The sequence below is a fragment of the Nerophis lumbriciformis genome, linkage group LG12 (genome assembly GCF_033978685.3).
Source record: "Nerophis lumbriciformis linkage group LG12, RoL_Nlum_v2.1, whole genome shotgun sequence".
In the NCBI taxonomy this organism is placed as follows: domain Eukaryota; kingdom Metazoa; phylum Chordata; class Actinopteri; order Syngnathiformes; family Syngnathidae; genus Nerophis; species Nerophis lumbriciformis.
Window position 1 is genome coordinate 8,824,566 of NC_084559.2, and position 15,416 is coordinate 8,839,981.

Genomic DNA, 15,416 nt, shown 5'->3' on the forward strand with positions numbered 1-15,416 from the left:
TCTCTAAGGGAGAGCCCCGCCACCCGGCGGAGGAAACTCATTTGGGCCGCTTGTACCCGTGATCTTGTCCTTTCGGTCATAACCCAAAGCTCATGACCATAGGTGAGGATGGGAACGTAGATCGACCGGTAAATTGAGAGCTTTGCCTTCCGGCTCAGCTCCTTCTTCACCACAACGGATCGATACAGCGTCCGCATTACTGAAGACGCCGCACCGATCCGCCTGTCCATCTCACGATCCACTCTTCCCTCACTCGTGAACAAGACTCCTAGGTACTTGAACTCCTCCACTTGGGGCAAGATCTCCTCCCCAACCCGGAGATGGCACTCCACCCTTTTCCGGGCGAGAACCATGGACTCGGACTTGGAGGTGCTGATTCTCATCCCAGTCGCTTCACACTCGGCTGCGAACCGATCCAGCGAGAGCTGAAGATCCTGGCCAGATGAAGCCATCAGGACCACATCATCTGCAAAAAGCAGAGACCTAATCCTGCAGCCACCAAACCAGATCCCCTCAACGCCTTGACTGCGCCTAGAAATTCTGTCCATAAAAGTTATGAACAGAATGGGTGACAAAGGGCAGCCTTGGCGGAGTCCAACCCTCACTGGAAACGTGTCCGACTTACTGCCGGCAATGCGGACCAAGCTCTGGCACTGATCATACAGGGAGCGGACTGCCACAATCAGACAGTCCGATACCCCATACTCTCTGAGCACTCCCCACAGGACTTCCCGAGGGACACGGTCGAATGCCTTCTCCAAGTCCACAAAGCACATGTAGACTGGTTGGGCAAACTCCCATGTACCCTCAAGGACCCTGCCCAGAGTATAGAGCTGGTCCACAGTTCCACGAACAGGACGAAAACCACACTGTTCCTCTTGAATCCGAGGTTCGACTATCCGGCGTAGCCTCCTCTCCAGTACACCTGAATAAACCTTACCGGGAAGGCTGAGGAGTGTGATCCCACAATAGTTAGAACACACCCTCCGGTTCCCCTTCTTAAAGAGAGGAACCACCACCCCGGTCTGCCAATCCAGAGGTACCGCCCCCGATGTCCACGCGATGTTGCAGAGTCTTGTCAACCAAGACAGCCCCACAGCATCCAGAGCCTTAAGGAACTCCGGGCGGATCTCATCCACCCCCCCGGGGCCTTGCCACTTAAACAAATTGAAAAACGTATTGGGGTGTTACCATTTAGTGGTCAATTGTACGGAATATGTACTGTACTGTAAATGGTAAATGGGTTATACTTGTATAGCGCTTTTCTACCTTCAAGGTACTCAAAGCGCTTTGACACTATTTCCACATTCACCCATTCACACACACATTCACACACTGATGGCGGGAGCTGCCATGCAAGGCCCTAACCAGGACCCATCAGGAGCAAGGGTGAAGTGTCTTGCTCAAGGACACAACAGACGTGACGAGGTTGGTAGAAGTTGGGGATTGAACCAGGAACCCTCAGGTTGCTGGCACGGCCACTCTCCCAACCCGCGCCACGCCGTCCCCGTCACTGTGCAATCTACTAATAAAAGTTTCAATCAAATTGGCGTTTCATGTCAAATGTCAGTTTCTCACCTTGTATGTTTCACTCTCATGAACCATAATCTTCATGGTTAGATGTGGAGACATCTGCGTGCTCACCACTCTGTTGGAGGACAGGTAGAAAACAACGTTGCAGACAAAATCAAGTGGCTGATGTGGACAGTGAGCATACTTGCCAACCTTGAGACCTCCAATTTCGGGAGGTGGGGGCTGGGTGCGGGGGGCGTGGTTGGGGCGGGGGCGTGGTTAAGAGGGGAGGAGTATATTTACAGCTAGAATTCACCAAGTCAAGTATTTCATATATATATATATATATATATATATATATGTATATATATATATATATATATATATATTTATATTAGAGATGCGCGGTTTGCGGGCACAACCGCGGAGTCCGCGGATTATCCGCGGATCGGGCGGATGAAATTTTAAAAAATTAGATTTTATCCGCGGGTCGGGTCGGGTCGGGTCGGGCGGTTGAAAAAAACAAAAAAAGATTTTAAATAGATTCAGGCGGGTGGCAGTTAAACCAATTGGGAAATATATATACATAGTTAAATGTTGTTACCCACATACGAAAAACGAGCAGGCACCTGCAGCATATGCCACAACAGAAGAAAAAAAAGAAAAAGAGATGGACACAGAGAAGGGACGCCTCGTCGGGGTCCGGGACCGAGGCCCCTTCCCCCGAGAGGGCCCCACCGGGAGCCATAGCTGAGGCGATCCGCGAGAAGGGCCCGACGCACGTCCAGGGTCACCACCGCGCCCACCGCACCGACACCCCGCCTCGTCCGCCTTTGCCGCGGCCGGCGTCACGCGCAGCAGGTAAGCAGCTTACCTGCCCGCCACCCCCGTGGCCGGGGGCTCGTAACAGGGGTCACTCCGCGCGCTCCGCCCGCGCAGCTTACCTGCCCGCCACCCCTGTTGCCGGGGGCGCGTAACAGGGGTCACTCCGCGCGCAGTGCGCTCACGAAGGGGGTGGGGCTCACCCTGGTTGATATAGACAGCAGCTAGGACGGTGGCCATGGAAGTCGGAACCCGCTAAGGAGCGTGTAACAACCCACCTGCCGAATCAACTAGCCCTGAAAATGGATGGCGCTGGAGCGTCGGGCCCATATACCCGGCCGTCGCCGGCAGCGAGACACGCTTGGAGGTGCGCTCAGCGCGGCTCCCATATGATTGCGCACTGGTGTGCGTCTGGGTCGTGACAGCGTGGCACGCGAATGTCTGTGCTGCATTGGATCAGTCTCCTTTCTTTAACAGGCAAAAGCTTTATAACCTCACTAATGCCTTGCATCGTCTATATTAGATATGTAACAACAGGCGGGTGCGGGCGGATGCGGTTCTGATCAAATGTTAGATCGGGTGGATTGCGGATGGTTGACGACTTTCTGATGCGGTTGCGGATGAAATAATTGCCTATCCGCGCATCTCTAATATATATATATCCCCGCGACCCCGAAGGGAATAAGCGGTAGAAAATGGATGGATGGAGGGATGTATATATATATATATATATATATATATATATATATATATATATAAGAAATACTTGAATTTCAGTGTTCATTTATTTACACATATACACACACATAATACACTCATCTTCTCATTGTTGAGTTAAGGGTTGAATTGTCCATCCTTGTTCTATTCGCTGTCACTATCTTTCGAACCATGCTGAACACCCTCTCTGATGATGCATTGCTGTGTGGCACGCACAAAAGTGCTTTCATCAAATGCACTAGATGGCAGTATTGTCCTGTTTAAGAGTGTCACAACATTGCTGTTTACGGCAGACGGACTGCTTTACTGTAGACGTTCTTTATATTGTGGGAAAGCGGACTCAGGTCCGCATTGGAGCTGCAGGGGGCGTGGCCTCCAGCTCCGCCTGAATTTCGGGAGATTTTCGGGAGAAAATTTGTCCCGGGAGGTTTCCGGGAGATGCGCTGAATTTCGGGAGTCTCCCGGAAAATCCGGGAGGGTTGGCAAGTACGACAGTGAGCCTCTCAGCCTACCTTCCTCTGAACAGAATACAGCCTGCCAACACTAGGGGGCAGCGCTGGCAGGCCTGAAGAATAAGGGCAGCCTTCAGCAGAAGAAGTGGGTCAACCTGTGGGCGCAAACACTGCTTATTACCACACGAAATAACATTCATTCAGGTGACAACGAAACAGCATAATAATGTCAAGATGTGCGTACTGTAATGAAATGAGATCATGTGGCTTTGTGGCAACTAATATCCTGCGCTTTAATAAAAGAACAGAGCACATACAAACACAACATCCGTGTGACACTTTAGTGCAGGGGTGCTCATTACGTCGATCGCGAGCTACCGGTCGATCTCGGAGGGTGTGTCAGTCGATCACCAGCCAGACATTAAAAAAATAGTCCTAAAAATGAGCGATCATAAATCTTCACTATGACGTCACTTTCGTCACTTGATTGACATTCACGGCACCCGAGGGTCTTCTGAGATGACGCTGGCTGCTGCCAGCTCATTAAAATTACCGACTGGAAGGCGAGAAACACTTTATTTCAACAGACTCTGGCGCCGTACCTGTCGTCAAAACTCCAAAGACCGACTGCACAGTTGCACAATAAAAGCGCTGCTTCATCCTGCCTGTGCTACCAAAATAAGAGTCTCAGAAAGCTGGCGTGCACAAGCTAGCAAGCTACGGAGTTTGCCGACAATGTATTTTTTGTAAAGTGTATACAAAGGAGTACGGAAGCTGGATAAATAAGATGCCAAAAACCAACCACTTTCATGTGGTATTGGACAGAAAGGAGGACTTTTTTTCTCCTCCATTCGAAAATGCGGACATTATCAGCACCACTGTCTGATTCCTATCAATGCAAGTCATCAGAATCAGATAATACACCAACTTATATTCTTGTCTTCATGAAAGAAAGGAATTTATATGTGTTAAACATGCTTGTATTATCTTTAAACACTTTTAACTTATTAACAATATTAACTATATGTGTTAAACATGCTTGTATTATCTTTAAACCCTTTTAACTTATTAACAATATTAACTACCGTATTTTCCGCACCATTAGCCGCACCTAAAAACCACAAATTTACTCAAAAGCTGACAGTGCGGCTTTTAACCCGGTGCGCTTTATATATGGATTAATATTAAGATTCATTTTCATAAAGTTTCGATCTCGCAACTTAGGTAAACAGCCGCCATCTTTTTTCCCGGTAGAACAGGAAGCGCTTCTTCTTCTACGCAAGCAACCGCCAAGGTAAGCACCCGCCCCCATAGAACAGGAAGCGCTTCTTCTTCTACTGTAAGCAACCACCCGCCCCCGGAAGAAGAAGAAAAAACGCGCGGATATTACGTTTCATTTCCTTTGTGTGTTTACATCTGTAAAGACCACAAAATGGCTCCTACTAAGCGACAAGGATCCGGTTCATGAAAAGACGCAATCTCTCCATCCGCACACGGATTACTATTTCACAGCAACTGATATTCCTGTGAACCGCACTGTGGATACAACGGGAGCACGTACGGTGAATATTCGCACCACAGGGAATGAGAAGTCATCCTTCACTGTGGTTCTAGCTTGCCATGCTAATGGCCAGAAACTTCCACCCATGGTGATATTCAAAAGGAAGACCTTGCCAAAAGAGACCTTTCCAGCCGGCGTCATCATAAAAGCTAACTCGAAGGGATGGATGAAGAAAAGATGAGCGAGTGGTTAAGGTAAGTTTAAGTTTACGCGAAGAGGCCGGGTGGCTTTTTTCACGCAGCTCTGTCCATGTTGATATACGTATGTTTGTGATTGCACATTTGCGTACATTTTGGGAGTGAACAGAGTTGTTAGAACGCTGGTTTTTAATATATTATTAAAGTTTGACTGACCTATCTGACTGTTTTTTTGACATTCCTTTAGCGCAGTTAGATGCGGCTTATAACACGGGGCGGCTTATAGGTGGACAAAGTTTTGAAATATGCCGTTCATTGAAGGCGCGGCTTTTAACCCAGGGCGCCTTATGGTGCGGAAAATACGGTATATGTGTTAAACATGCTTGTATTATCTTTAAACACCTTTAACTTATTACCAATATTAACTATAAGTGTTAAACATGCTTGTATTATCTTTAAACACTTTTAACTTATTAACAATATTAACTATATGTGTTAAACATGCTTGTATTATCTCTAAACACTTTTAACTTATTAACAATATTAACTATATGTGTTAAACATGCTTGTATTATCTTTAAACACCTTTAACTTATTACCACTATTAACTATAAGTGTTAAACATGCTTGTATTATCTTTAAACACCTTTAACTTAACAATATTAACTATATGTGTTAAACACGCTTGTATTATCATTAAACACCTTTAACTTGTTAACAATATTAACTATATGTGTTAAACATGCTTGTATTATCTTTAAACACTTAACTTATTAACAATATTAACTATATGTGTTAAACATGCTTGTATTATCTTTAAACACTTTTAACTTATTAACAATATTAACTATATGTGTTAAACATGCTTGTATTATCTTTAAACACCTTTAACTTATTACCAATATTAACTATAAGTGTTAAACATGCTTGTATTATCTTTAAACACCTTTAACTTGTTAACAATATTAACTATATGTATTAAACATGCTTGTATTATCTTTAAACACCTTTAACTTGTTAACAATATTAACTATATGTGTTAAACACGCTTGTATTATCATTAAACACCTTTAACTTGTTAACAATATTAACTATATGTGTTAAACATGCTTGTATTATCTTTAAACACTTTTAACTTATTAACAATATTAACTATATGTGTTAAACATGCTTGTATTATCTTTAAACACCTTTAACTTATTACCAATATTAACTATAAGTGTTAAACATGCTTGTATTATCTTTAAACACCTTTAACTTGTTAACAATATTAACTATATGTATTAAATATACTTGCATTTTCATTAAACACCTTTAACTTGTTAACAATATTAACTATATGTGTTAAACATGCTTGTATTATCTTTAAACACTTTTAACTTATTAACAATATTAACTATATGTGTTAAACATGCTTGTATTATCTTTAAACACCTTTAACTTATTACCAATATTAACTATATGTGTTAAACATGCTTGTATTATCTTTAAACACCTTTAACTTGTTAACAATATTAACTATATGTATTAAACATACTTGTATTATCATTAAACACCTTTAACTTGTTAACAAAAACATATATTTCATAAATAAGTAAATATAAATGATATATATGAATGAGGTAGATCCCCACGACTTGATCAATTGAAAAGTAGCTCGCCTGCAGAAAAAGTGTGAGCACCCCTGCTTTAGTGTGTCTTCTGGTTCAGTTGCACAACACACAGGACGTTGCGAGAGTAACATCCTGTTTCTAATCATGCGGTCGCAGAAGGCATGACGTAGCAAATGCATCACATTTTCAATTGAATGATTTGAACGTACGTTTGTGGAGTCGATGGTGGTCATGGAGCTGAAGACACGGTGCAGCTCAGAAGGTCCTGCTAGCAGGTGTGCCAGGTACTGTGACCAATGAGCAGCCAATGTTTCATGGCTGTGGAGCTAAACAACAACAAACAGATTTGACATACGTTCATATCAGTGGCAATGCACACCACACAATTAGATTGTTTAGATTTGTCATGCAGCATTTGCACTTTGCAGCCTCACATTTCTTTCTTACGTGACAAAAACTGGCATCTGTGACGTCACAAACAGATTTGGCTTACACATTGTAACACACCTGGTCAGCCAGAGCATAAGACGACTTTGCAAGAGGGTTTAGTGTTGCTAATCTAGCGACTTTGTCCCTCTATATACTAGGGGTGTAACGGTACACAAAAATTTCGGTTCGGTACGTACCTCGGTTTAGAGGTCACAGTTCGGTTCATTTTGGTACAGTAAGAAAACAACAAAATATACATTTTGGGGTTATTTATTTACCAAATTTGCAAAATCTTCCATCCATCCATCCATCCATCCATCCATCTTCTTCCGCTTATCCGAGGTCGGGTCGCGGGGGCAGCAGCCTAAGCAGAGAAGCCCAGACTTCCCTTTCCCCAGCCACTTCGTCCAGCTCTTCCTGTGGGACCCCGAGGCGTTCCCAGGCCAGCCGGGAGACATAGTCTTCCCAACGTGTCCTGGGTCTTCCCCGCGGCCTCCTACCGGTCGGACGTGCCCTAAACACCTCCCTAGGGAGGCGTTCGGGTGGCATCCTGACCAGATGCCCGAACCACCTCATCTGGCTCCTCTCGATGTGGAGGAGCAGCGGCTTTACTTTGAGCTCCTCCCGGATGACAGAGCTTCTCACCCTATCTCTAAGGGAGAGACCCGCCACCCGGCGGAGGAAACTCATTTCAGCCGCTTGTACCCGTGATCTTGTCCTTTCGGTCATAACCCAAAGCTCATGACCATAGGTGAGGATGGGAACGTAGATCAACCGGTAAATTGAGAGCTTTGCCTTCCGGCTCAGCTCCTTCTTCACCACAACGGATCGATACAGCGTCCGCATTACTGAAGACGCCGCACCGATCTGCCTGTCGATCTCACGATCCACTCTTCCCTCACTCGTGAACAAGACTCCGAGGTACTTCAACTCCTCCACTTGGGGCAAGATCTCCTCCCCAACCCGGAGATGGCACTCCACCCTTTTCCGGGCGAGAACCATGGACTCGGACTTGGAGGTGCTGATTCTCATCCCAGTCGCTTCACACTCGGCTGCGAACCGATCCAGTGAGAGCTGAAGATCCTGGCCAGATGAAGCCATCAGGACCACATCATCTGCAAAAAGCAGAGACCTAATCCTGCAGCCACCAAACCGGATCCCCTCAACGCCTTGACTGCGCCTAGAAATTCTGTCCATAAAAGTTATGAACAGAATGGGTGACAAAGGGCAGCCTTGGCGGAGTCCAACCCTCACTGGAAACGTGTCCGACTTACTACCGGCAATGCGGACCAAGCTCTGGCACTGATCATACAGGGAGCGGACTGCCACAATCAGACAGTCCGATACCCCATACTCTCTGAGCACTCCCCACAGGACTTCCCGAGGGACACGGTCGAATGCCTTCTCCAAGTCCACAAAACACATGTAGACTGGTTGGGCAAACTCCCATGCACCCTCAAGGACCCTGCCGAGAGTATAGAGCTGGTCCACAGTTCCACGACCAGGACGAAAACCACACGGTTCCTCCTGAATCCGAGGTTCGACTATCCGGCGTAGCCTCCTCTCCAGTACACCTGAATAGACCTTACCGGGAAGGCTGAGGAGTGTGATCCCACGATAGTTAGAACACACCCTCCAGTTCCCCTTCTTAAAGAGAGGAACCACCACCCCGGTCTGCCAATCCAGTGGTACCGCCCCCGATGTCCACGCGATGCTGCAGAGTCTTCCACCAAAAATATTTTTCTTAGTGTAATATTTGATGTGAAGTAATGTGAACCTTGGATAGGTCAATAATTCATAATAACATTGATTTTGATTCAATATTATGTTTTGAGCAATGACAGTTTGAAAGAAAAAAAAACAGCTTTGTTTTATTAGTCAACATTGCAACTTTTTCTAAATTACATTTAACCTTTAAGCTTTTTTATATCACTTTTGTTATGTTTTTGTTTATTTGAATAGTATTTTTAGAATGTGCCGTGGGCCTTTAAAACATTAGCTGTGGGCCGCAAATGGCCTCCGGGGCACACTTTTGACACCCCTGCTACAGATAATAAAAAATTAAATGTGATAAATCTCTGGATAAAAAGCAGAGCCTGGCGACGCATGCGCGTTTATCATAACTCTCTCTCTCTCTCTGTCTCTGCCCCTCCCTCACCAATGCTGCTGTTTGTTTTGTTTTTAACCCCTTCTTAACCCTGAACGTACATTGAAAATACACGCAACCCTAACTCAAAATGCCGGACATTTGAGGCATTTAAGAAACTCCGCCCTGACAGCTCCGCAAAAGAGGACATGTCCGGTGAAAAGAGGACGTATGGTCAGTCTATCCTAGCCCGTTAGCTGCTAGCATGCCGTGTGTTGTGACTCGGTGTGCATTGTTTACACAACGTGCGTTACGCTACTTAATATGTCCGTGCGGAAACTCGTTCGGTACACCTCCGAACCGAACTGAAACCCTGTACCGAAACGGTTCAATACAAATACACGTACTGTTACACCCCTACTAGATACTCTTTTTCCAAAGAAAACAGATCTACTGCAGACTTTTGGAGACTGAATTGAAAGTGTGATTGGTAGTAACAATTGTCTTGTAAAATGAATGTGCAAATAGAGGAGTGGTTCTTAACCTGGGTTGGATGGAACCCTAGGGGTTCGGTGAGACGGCCTCAGGGGTTCAGCAGAGGTCAAAACACACCCGACTCATTGTGTTAATACAAACTTCTCCCTATCGGCGTATTACAGATACGACAACAGCAGAAGTCAGACTGATTTGCAGGTGTGTAATTTGTTGTGAGTTTATGTTGGTTTTGTTGTTTGAACAAGGTGATGTTCATGCACGCTTCATTTTGTGCACCAGTAATAAAACATGGTAACACTTTAGTATGGGGAACATATTCACCATTAATTAGTTGCTTATTAACATGCAAATTAGTAACATATTGGCTCTTAACTAGTCATTATTAAGTACTTATTAATGCCTTATTTGGCATGGCCTTATTATAACCCTAACCCTCTAACCTTGACCCTAACCCTAACCAAATAACTCTAAATTAAGTCTTTATTTCTTAGATTATGTTCCCTTAGTGTCCAAATAACTCTAAATAAAGTCTTTGTTACTTAGAATATGTTCCCCTAGTGTCCAAATAACTCTAAATTAAGTCTTTGTTACTTAGAATATGTTCCCCTAGTGTCCAAATAACTCTAAATAAAGTCTTTGTTACTTAGAATATGTTCCCCTAGTGTCCAAATAACTCTAAATTAAGTCTTTGTTACTTAGAATATGTTCCCCTAGTGTCCAAATAACTCTAAATAAAGTCTTTGTTACTTAGAATATGTTCCCCTAGTGTCCAAATAACTCTAAATAAAGTCTTTTTTACTTAGAATATGTTCCCCTAGTGTCCAAATAACTCTAAATAAAGTCTTTGTTACTTAGAATATGTTCCCCTAGTGTCCAAATAACTCTAAATAAAGTCTTTTTTACTTAGAATATGTTCCCCTAGTGTCCAAATAACTCTAAAGTCTTTGTTACTTAGAATATGTTCCCCTAGTGTCCAAATAATTCTAAATAAAGTCTTTGTTACTTAGAATATGTTCCCCTAGTGTCCAAATAACTCTAAATTAAGTCTTTATTTCTTAGATTATGTTCCCCTAGTGTCCAAATAACTCTAAATAAAGTCTTTGTTACTTAGAATATGTTCCCCTAGTGTCCAAATAACTCTAAATAAAGTCTTTGTTACTTAAAATATGTTCCCCTAGTGTCCAAATAACTCTAAATTAAGTCTTTGTTACTTAGAATATGTTCCCCTAGTGTCCAAATAACTCTAAATAAAGTCTTTGTTACTTAGAATATGTTCCCCTAGTGTCCAAATAACTCTAAATAAAGTCTTTTTTACTTAGAATATGTTCCCCTAGTGTTCGAATTACTCTAAATTAAGTCTTTGTTACTTAGAATATGTTCCCCTAGTGTCCAAATAACTCTAAATTAAGTCTTTGTTACTTAGAATATGTTCCCCTAGTGTCCAAATAACTCTAAATTAAGTCTTTGTTACTTAGAATATGTTCCCCTAGTGTCCAAATAACTCTAAATTAAGTCTTTGTTACTTAGAATATGTTCCCCTAGTGTCCAAATAACTCTAAATAAAGTCTTTGTTACTTAGAATATGTTCCCCTAGTGTCCAAATAACTCTAAATAAAGTCTTTGTTACTTAGAATATGTTCCCCTAGTGTCCAAATAACTCTAAATAAAGTCTTTGTTACTTAGAATATGTTCCCCTAGTGTCCAAATAACTCTAAATAAAGTCTTTGTTACTTAGAATATGTTCCCCTAGTGTCCAAATAACTCTAAATTAAGTCTTTGTTACTTAGAATATGTTCCCCTAGTGTCCAAATAACTCTAAATAAAGTCTTTGTTACTTAGAATATGTTCCCCTAGTGTCCAAATAACTCTAAATAAAGTCTTTTTTACTTAGAATATGTTCCCCTAGTGTCCAAATAACTCTAAATAAAGTCTTTGTTACTTAGAATATGTTCCCCTAGTGTCCAAATAACTCTAAATAAAGTCTTTTTTACTTAGAATATGTTCCCCTAGTGTCCAAATAACTCTAAAGTCTTTGTTACTTAGAATATGTTCCCCTAGTGTCCAAATAATTCTAAATAAAGTCTTTGTTACTTAGAATATGTTCCCCTAGTGTCCAAATAACTCTAAATTAAGTCTTTATTTCTTAGATTATGTTCCCCTAGTGTCCAAATAACTCTAAATAAAGTCTTTGTTACTTAGAATATGTTCCCCTAGTGTCCAAATAACTCTAAATTAAGCCTTTGTTACTTAGAATATGTTCCCCTAGTGTCCAAATAACTCTAAATTAAGTCTTTGTTACTTAGAATATGTTCCCCTAGTGTCCAAATAACTCTAAATAAAGTCTTTGTTACTTAGAATATGTTCCCCTAGTGTCCAAATAACTCTAAATTAAGTCTTTGTTACTTACTTAATTCCAATTTAAAATTAGATGAGTGAGACTGGTCCCCTGTGCTCGCGAGCAACCTGGTCGATGTTGCTTGGGATCACTTCAAGACAGCGTTCCTAAAGAATACTAAATGACATGGCTCCCGTGAAAACAGTCAGAATCAAAGCCCGTTCGGAACCATGGATGAATCCGGACCTACTAGCTGCCATAAAAGACAGAGACAGAAAATACTCCGAATACCAAAAGTGTAAAACCGAAGTATATAAACAACCCAATAATAACAACCTTAAATCACTCCTTTCAACTCTCAAAAAGCAATGCAATAAATTAAGAAATAAGTCAACTAACCTGACTAAATCCTTAAAGAAAATTACATTAACGACAAAATAGAGGAAAACACATATAAGCCACGTGAGCTCTGGAAAATTCTCAACAACCAGCTTCCCGGTTGCAGCCAAAAACTTAAAACCAGACTCACCAACATCAGCATCAAGGAGGGTGACTCACTCATTACAGACAAAATGGAGGTAGCAAGCAGACTTAACGCTTTTTTCACCAGCATAGCCGCAACTCTTGTCAACAAGCTGTCCCACCACTCTGGTCGCTTTGGTGTAGAACACATTAAAGCCTTCTACAGAAAGCTAGGAGTATCCAACAATGATTTCAAATTAGAAATGGTCACAGCTGATGAGGTGCTTAAAAAATTGAGCGCGCTCCACCCAAACAAGGCCACCGGCCTTGACAATATCCCCTCCAGATTCCTCAGGGACTCTGCCTCCATCATTGCCCCAATCAGAGTCTCTGTTGTCCCAGTTCTCCACAGGCCAATGGTAAAGCTTGACTGTCATCTTCCGGGAATGTAAACAATTAAACACCGGCTGTGTTATCCGGCACAACAGTCAGGGGGTGCATTCTACGGCGGGGGTGCGTTATCCGGCACAACACCTGCCGCAATACACCGCTTCCCACCCACAGCTTTCTTCTTTGCTGTCTCCATTGTTCATTGAACAAATTGCAAAAGATTCATCAACACATACTGTGGAATTTTGCGATGAAAACAGACGACTTAATAGCTGGCCACCATGCTGTCCCAAAATGTCTTCTACAATCCGTGACGTCACGCGCAGACGTCATCATACCGAGACGTTTTCAGCAGGATATTTCACGCGAAATTTAAAATTGCACTTTAGTAAGCTAACCCGGCCGTATTGGCATGTGTTGCAATGTTAAGATTTCATCATTGATATATAAACTATCAGACTGCGTGGTCGCTAGTAGTGGCTTTCAGTAGGCCTTTAATCATTAGTAATGCAGCAGCCTAGTTTTGAATGGCAGGGTCCCTGCTATCACATGTTGATAAAAATATAACATTTACATAATAAAAATCAACTTCCCAAATGCTGTAATAAATTAAGCATGATGAGTTGACTTGAAACTGTTTAATGTTGCACTTTTTCTATGTAGAAGAAAAGTGTCATGTCTGTGTAATCATGTTTTGTTTTAAGTCATGTTTTGTTTAGTTATAGGACTCTTTAGTTTCTGTCTTTTCACTCCCTTGTCTTGTTTCCATGATTACCCCATTAGTTTCACCTGTTCCACGTTTGGACTGATTGTGCACTCTTGATTGTCACCATAGCAACCCATTAGTTTTCACCTGTCACGTCACGCACCTGTTTCACGTCTTGAGTCACGCACCTGTTTTCATTAATCATGTCTGTAGTATTTAAGTTCAGTGTTTTTCAGTTTGTCTTTCTGACGACCTCACCACATTTATGCTCTGTCCATGCCTGACACTTCTTTCCATGTCCATTCTTCATGCAACTATTTTTGTCCAAGCCAAGTAAGTTTTTGTTCCATGTTTATAGTCTTTTTGGTTTCATAGTTTGTTCTCCGCCATTGTGCGTGTTTTTCGTTTGTACTTTTTTGCTATAGTCTTTTGGTTTCATAGTTTATTCTCCGCCTCTGTGCGCGCTTTTCGTTTGCACTTTTTTTGATATAATAAATAAATCATGTACCTTCATTCCCGTCTCGCCTGTGCCAACTTTCCGTTGCATCCCGGAAAAGCAAACACCCAAGACCAAGTCATGACAAAAAGTTTTGTCATTTTATTTAATCTGAGCAACAACTTGAGGCAGTTTAATGTTGATTAACGTGGGCAGAATTATTATAGTGTTCCCAATGTTAAAAGGATACAAATTTGGTATATAAATAACCAAAAAATGTATATTTTGTTGTTTTCTTACTGTGCCGAAAATTAACCGAACCGTGACCTCTAAACCGAGGTACGTACCGAACTGAAATTTTTGTGTACCGTTACACCCCTATCTGTGATTGTTAAGAAGTTTTATAGGTCTAGCCAGGTAACAATATGCCATCCATCCATCCATCTTCTTCCGCTTATCCGAGGTCGGGTCGCGGGGGCAGCAGCCTAAGCAGGGAAGCCCAGACTTCCCTCTCCCCAGCCACTTCGTCCAGCTCCTCCCGGGGGATCCCGAGGCGTTCCCAGGCCAGCCGGGAGACATAGTCTTCCCAACGTGTCCTGGGTCTTCCCCGTGGCCTCCTACCGGTCGGACGTGCCCTAAACACCTCCCGAGGGAGGCGATCGGGTGGCATCCTGACCAGATGCCCGAACCACCTCATCTGGCTCCTCTCGATGTGGAGGAGCAGCGGCTTTACTTTGAGCTCCCCCCGGATGACAGAGCTTCTCACCCTATCTCTAAGGGAGAGCCCTGCCACCCGGCGGAGGAAACTCATTTTGGCCGCTTGTACCCGTGATTTTGTCCTTTCAGTCATAACCCAAAGCTCATGACCATAGGTGAGGATGGGAACGTAGATCGACCGGTAAATTGAGAGCTTTGCCTTCCGGCTCAGCTCTTTCTTCACCACAACGGATCGATACAGCGTCCGCATTACTGAAGACGCCGCACCGATCCGCCTGTCGATCTCACGATCCACTCTTCCCTCACTCGTGAACAAGACTCCGAGGTACTTGAACTCCTCCACTTGGGGCAGGGTCTCCTCCCCAACCCGAAGATGGCATTCCAGCCTTTTCCGGGCGAGAACCATGGACTCGGACTTGGAGGTGCTGATACTCATCCCAGTCGCTTCACACTCGGCTGCGAACCGATCCAGTGAGAGCTGGAGATCCTGGCCAGATGAAGCCATCAGGACCACATCATCTGCAAAAAGCAGAGACCTAATCCTGT

The 15,416-nt window shown here is 43.2% G+C and overlaps 1 protein-coding gene across 2 annotated transcripts in view; it reads right to left on the reverse strand.

Annotated features, from left to right (window-relative positions):
• The window catches only part of hps4 (HPS4 biogenesis of lysosomal organelles complex 3 subunit 2), a 58,383-nt gene that overhangs the window by 27,980 nt on the left and 14,987 nt on the right, over positions 1 to 15,416 (reverse strand). For both annotated transcript variants that reach the window (XM_061985870.2, XM_061985869.2), the window contains exons 5-7: positions 7,024 to 7,140; positions 3,564 to 3,658; positions 1,579 to 1,648 (exon numbers count right to left, since the gene is read on the reverse strand). In XM_061985870.2, the coding sequence (XP_061841854.2) occupies positions 1,579 to 1,648; positions 3,564 to 3,658; positions 7,024 to 7,140 (282 nt within the window). The remainder of the gene's footprint in view (positions 1 to 1,578; positions 1,649 to 3,563; positions 3,659 to 7,023; positions 7,141 to 15,416) is intronic.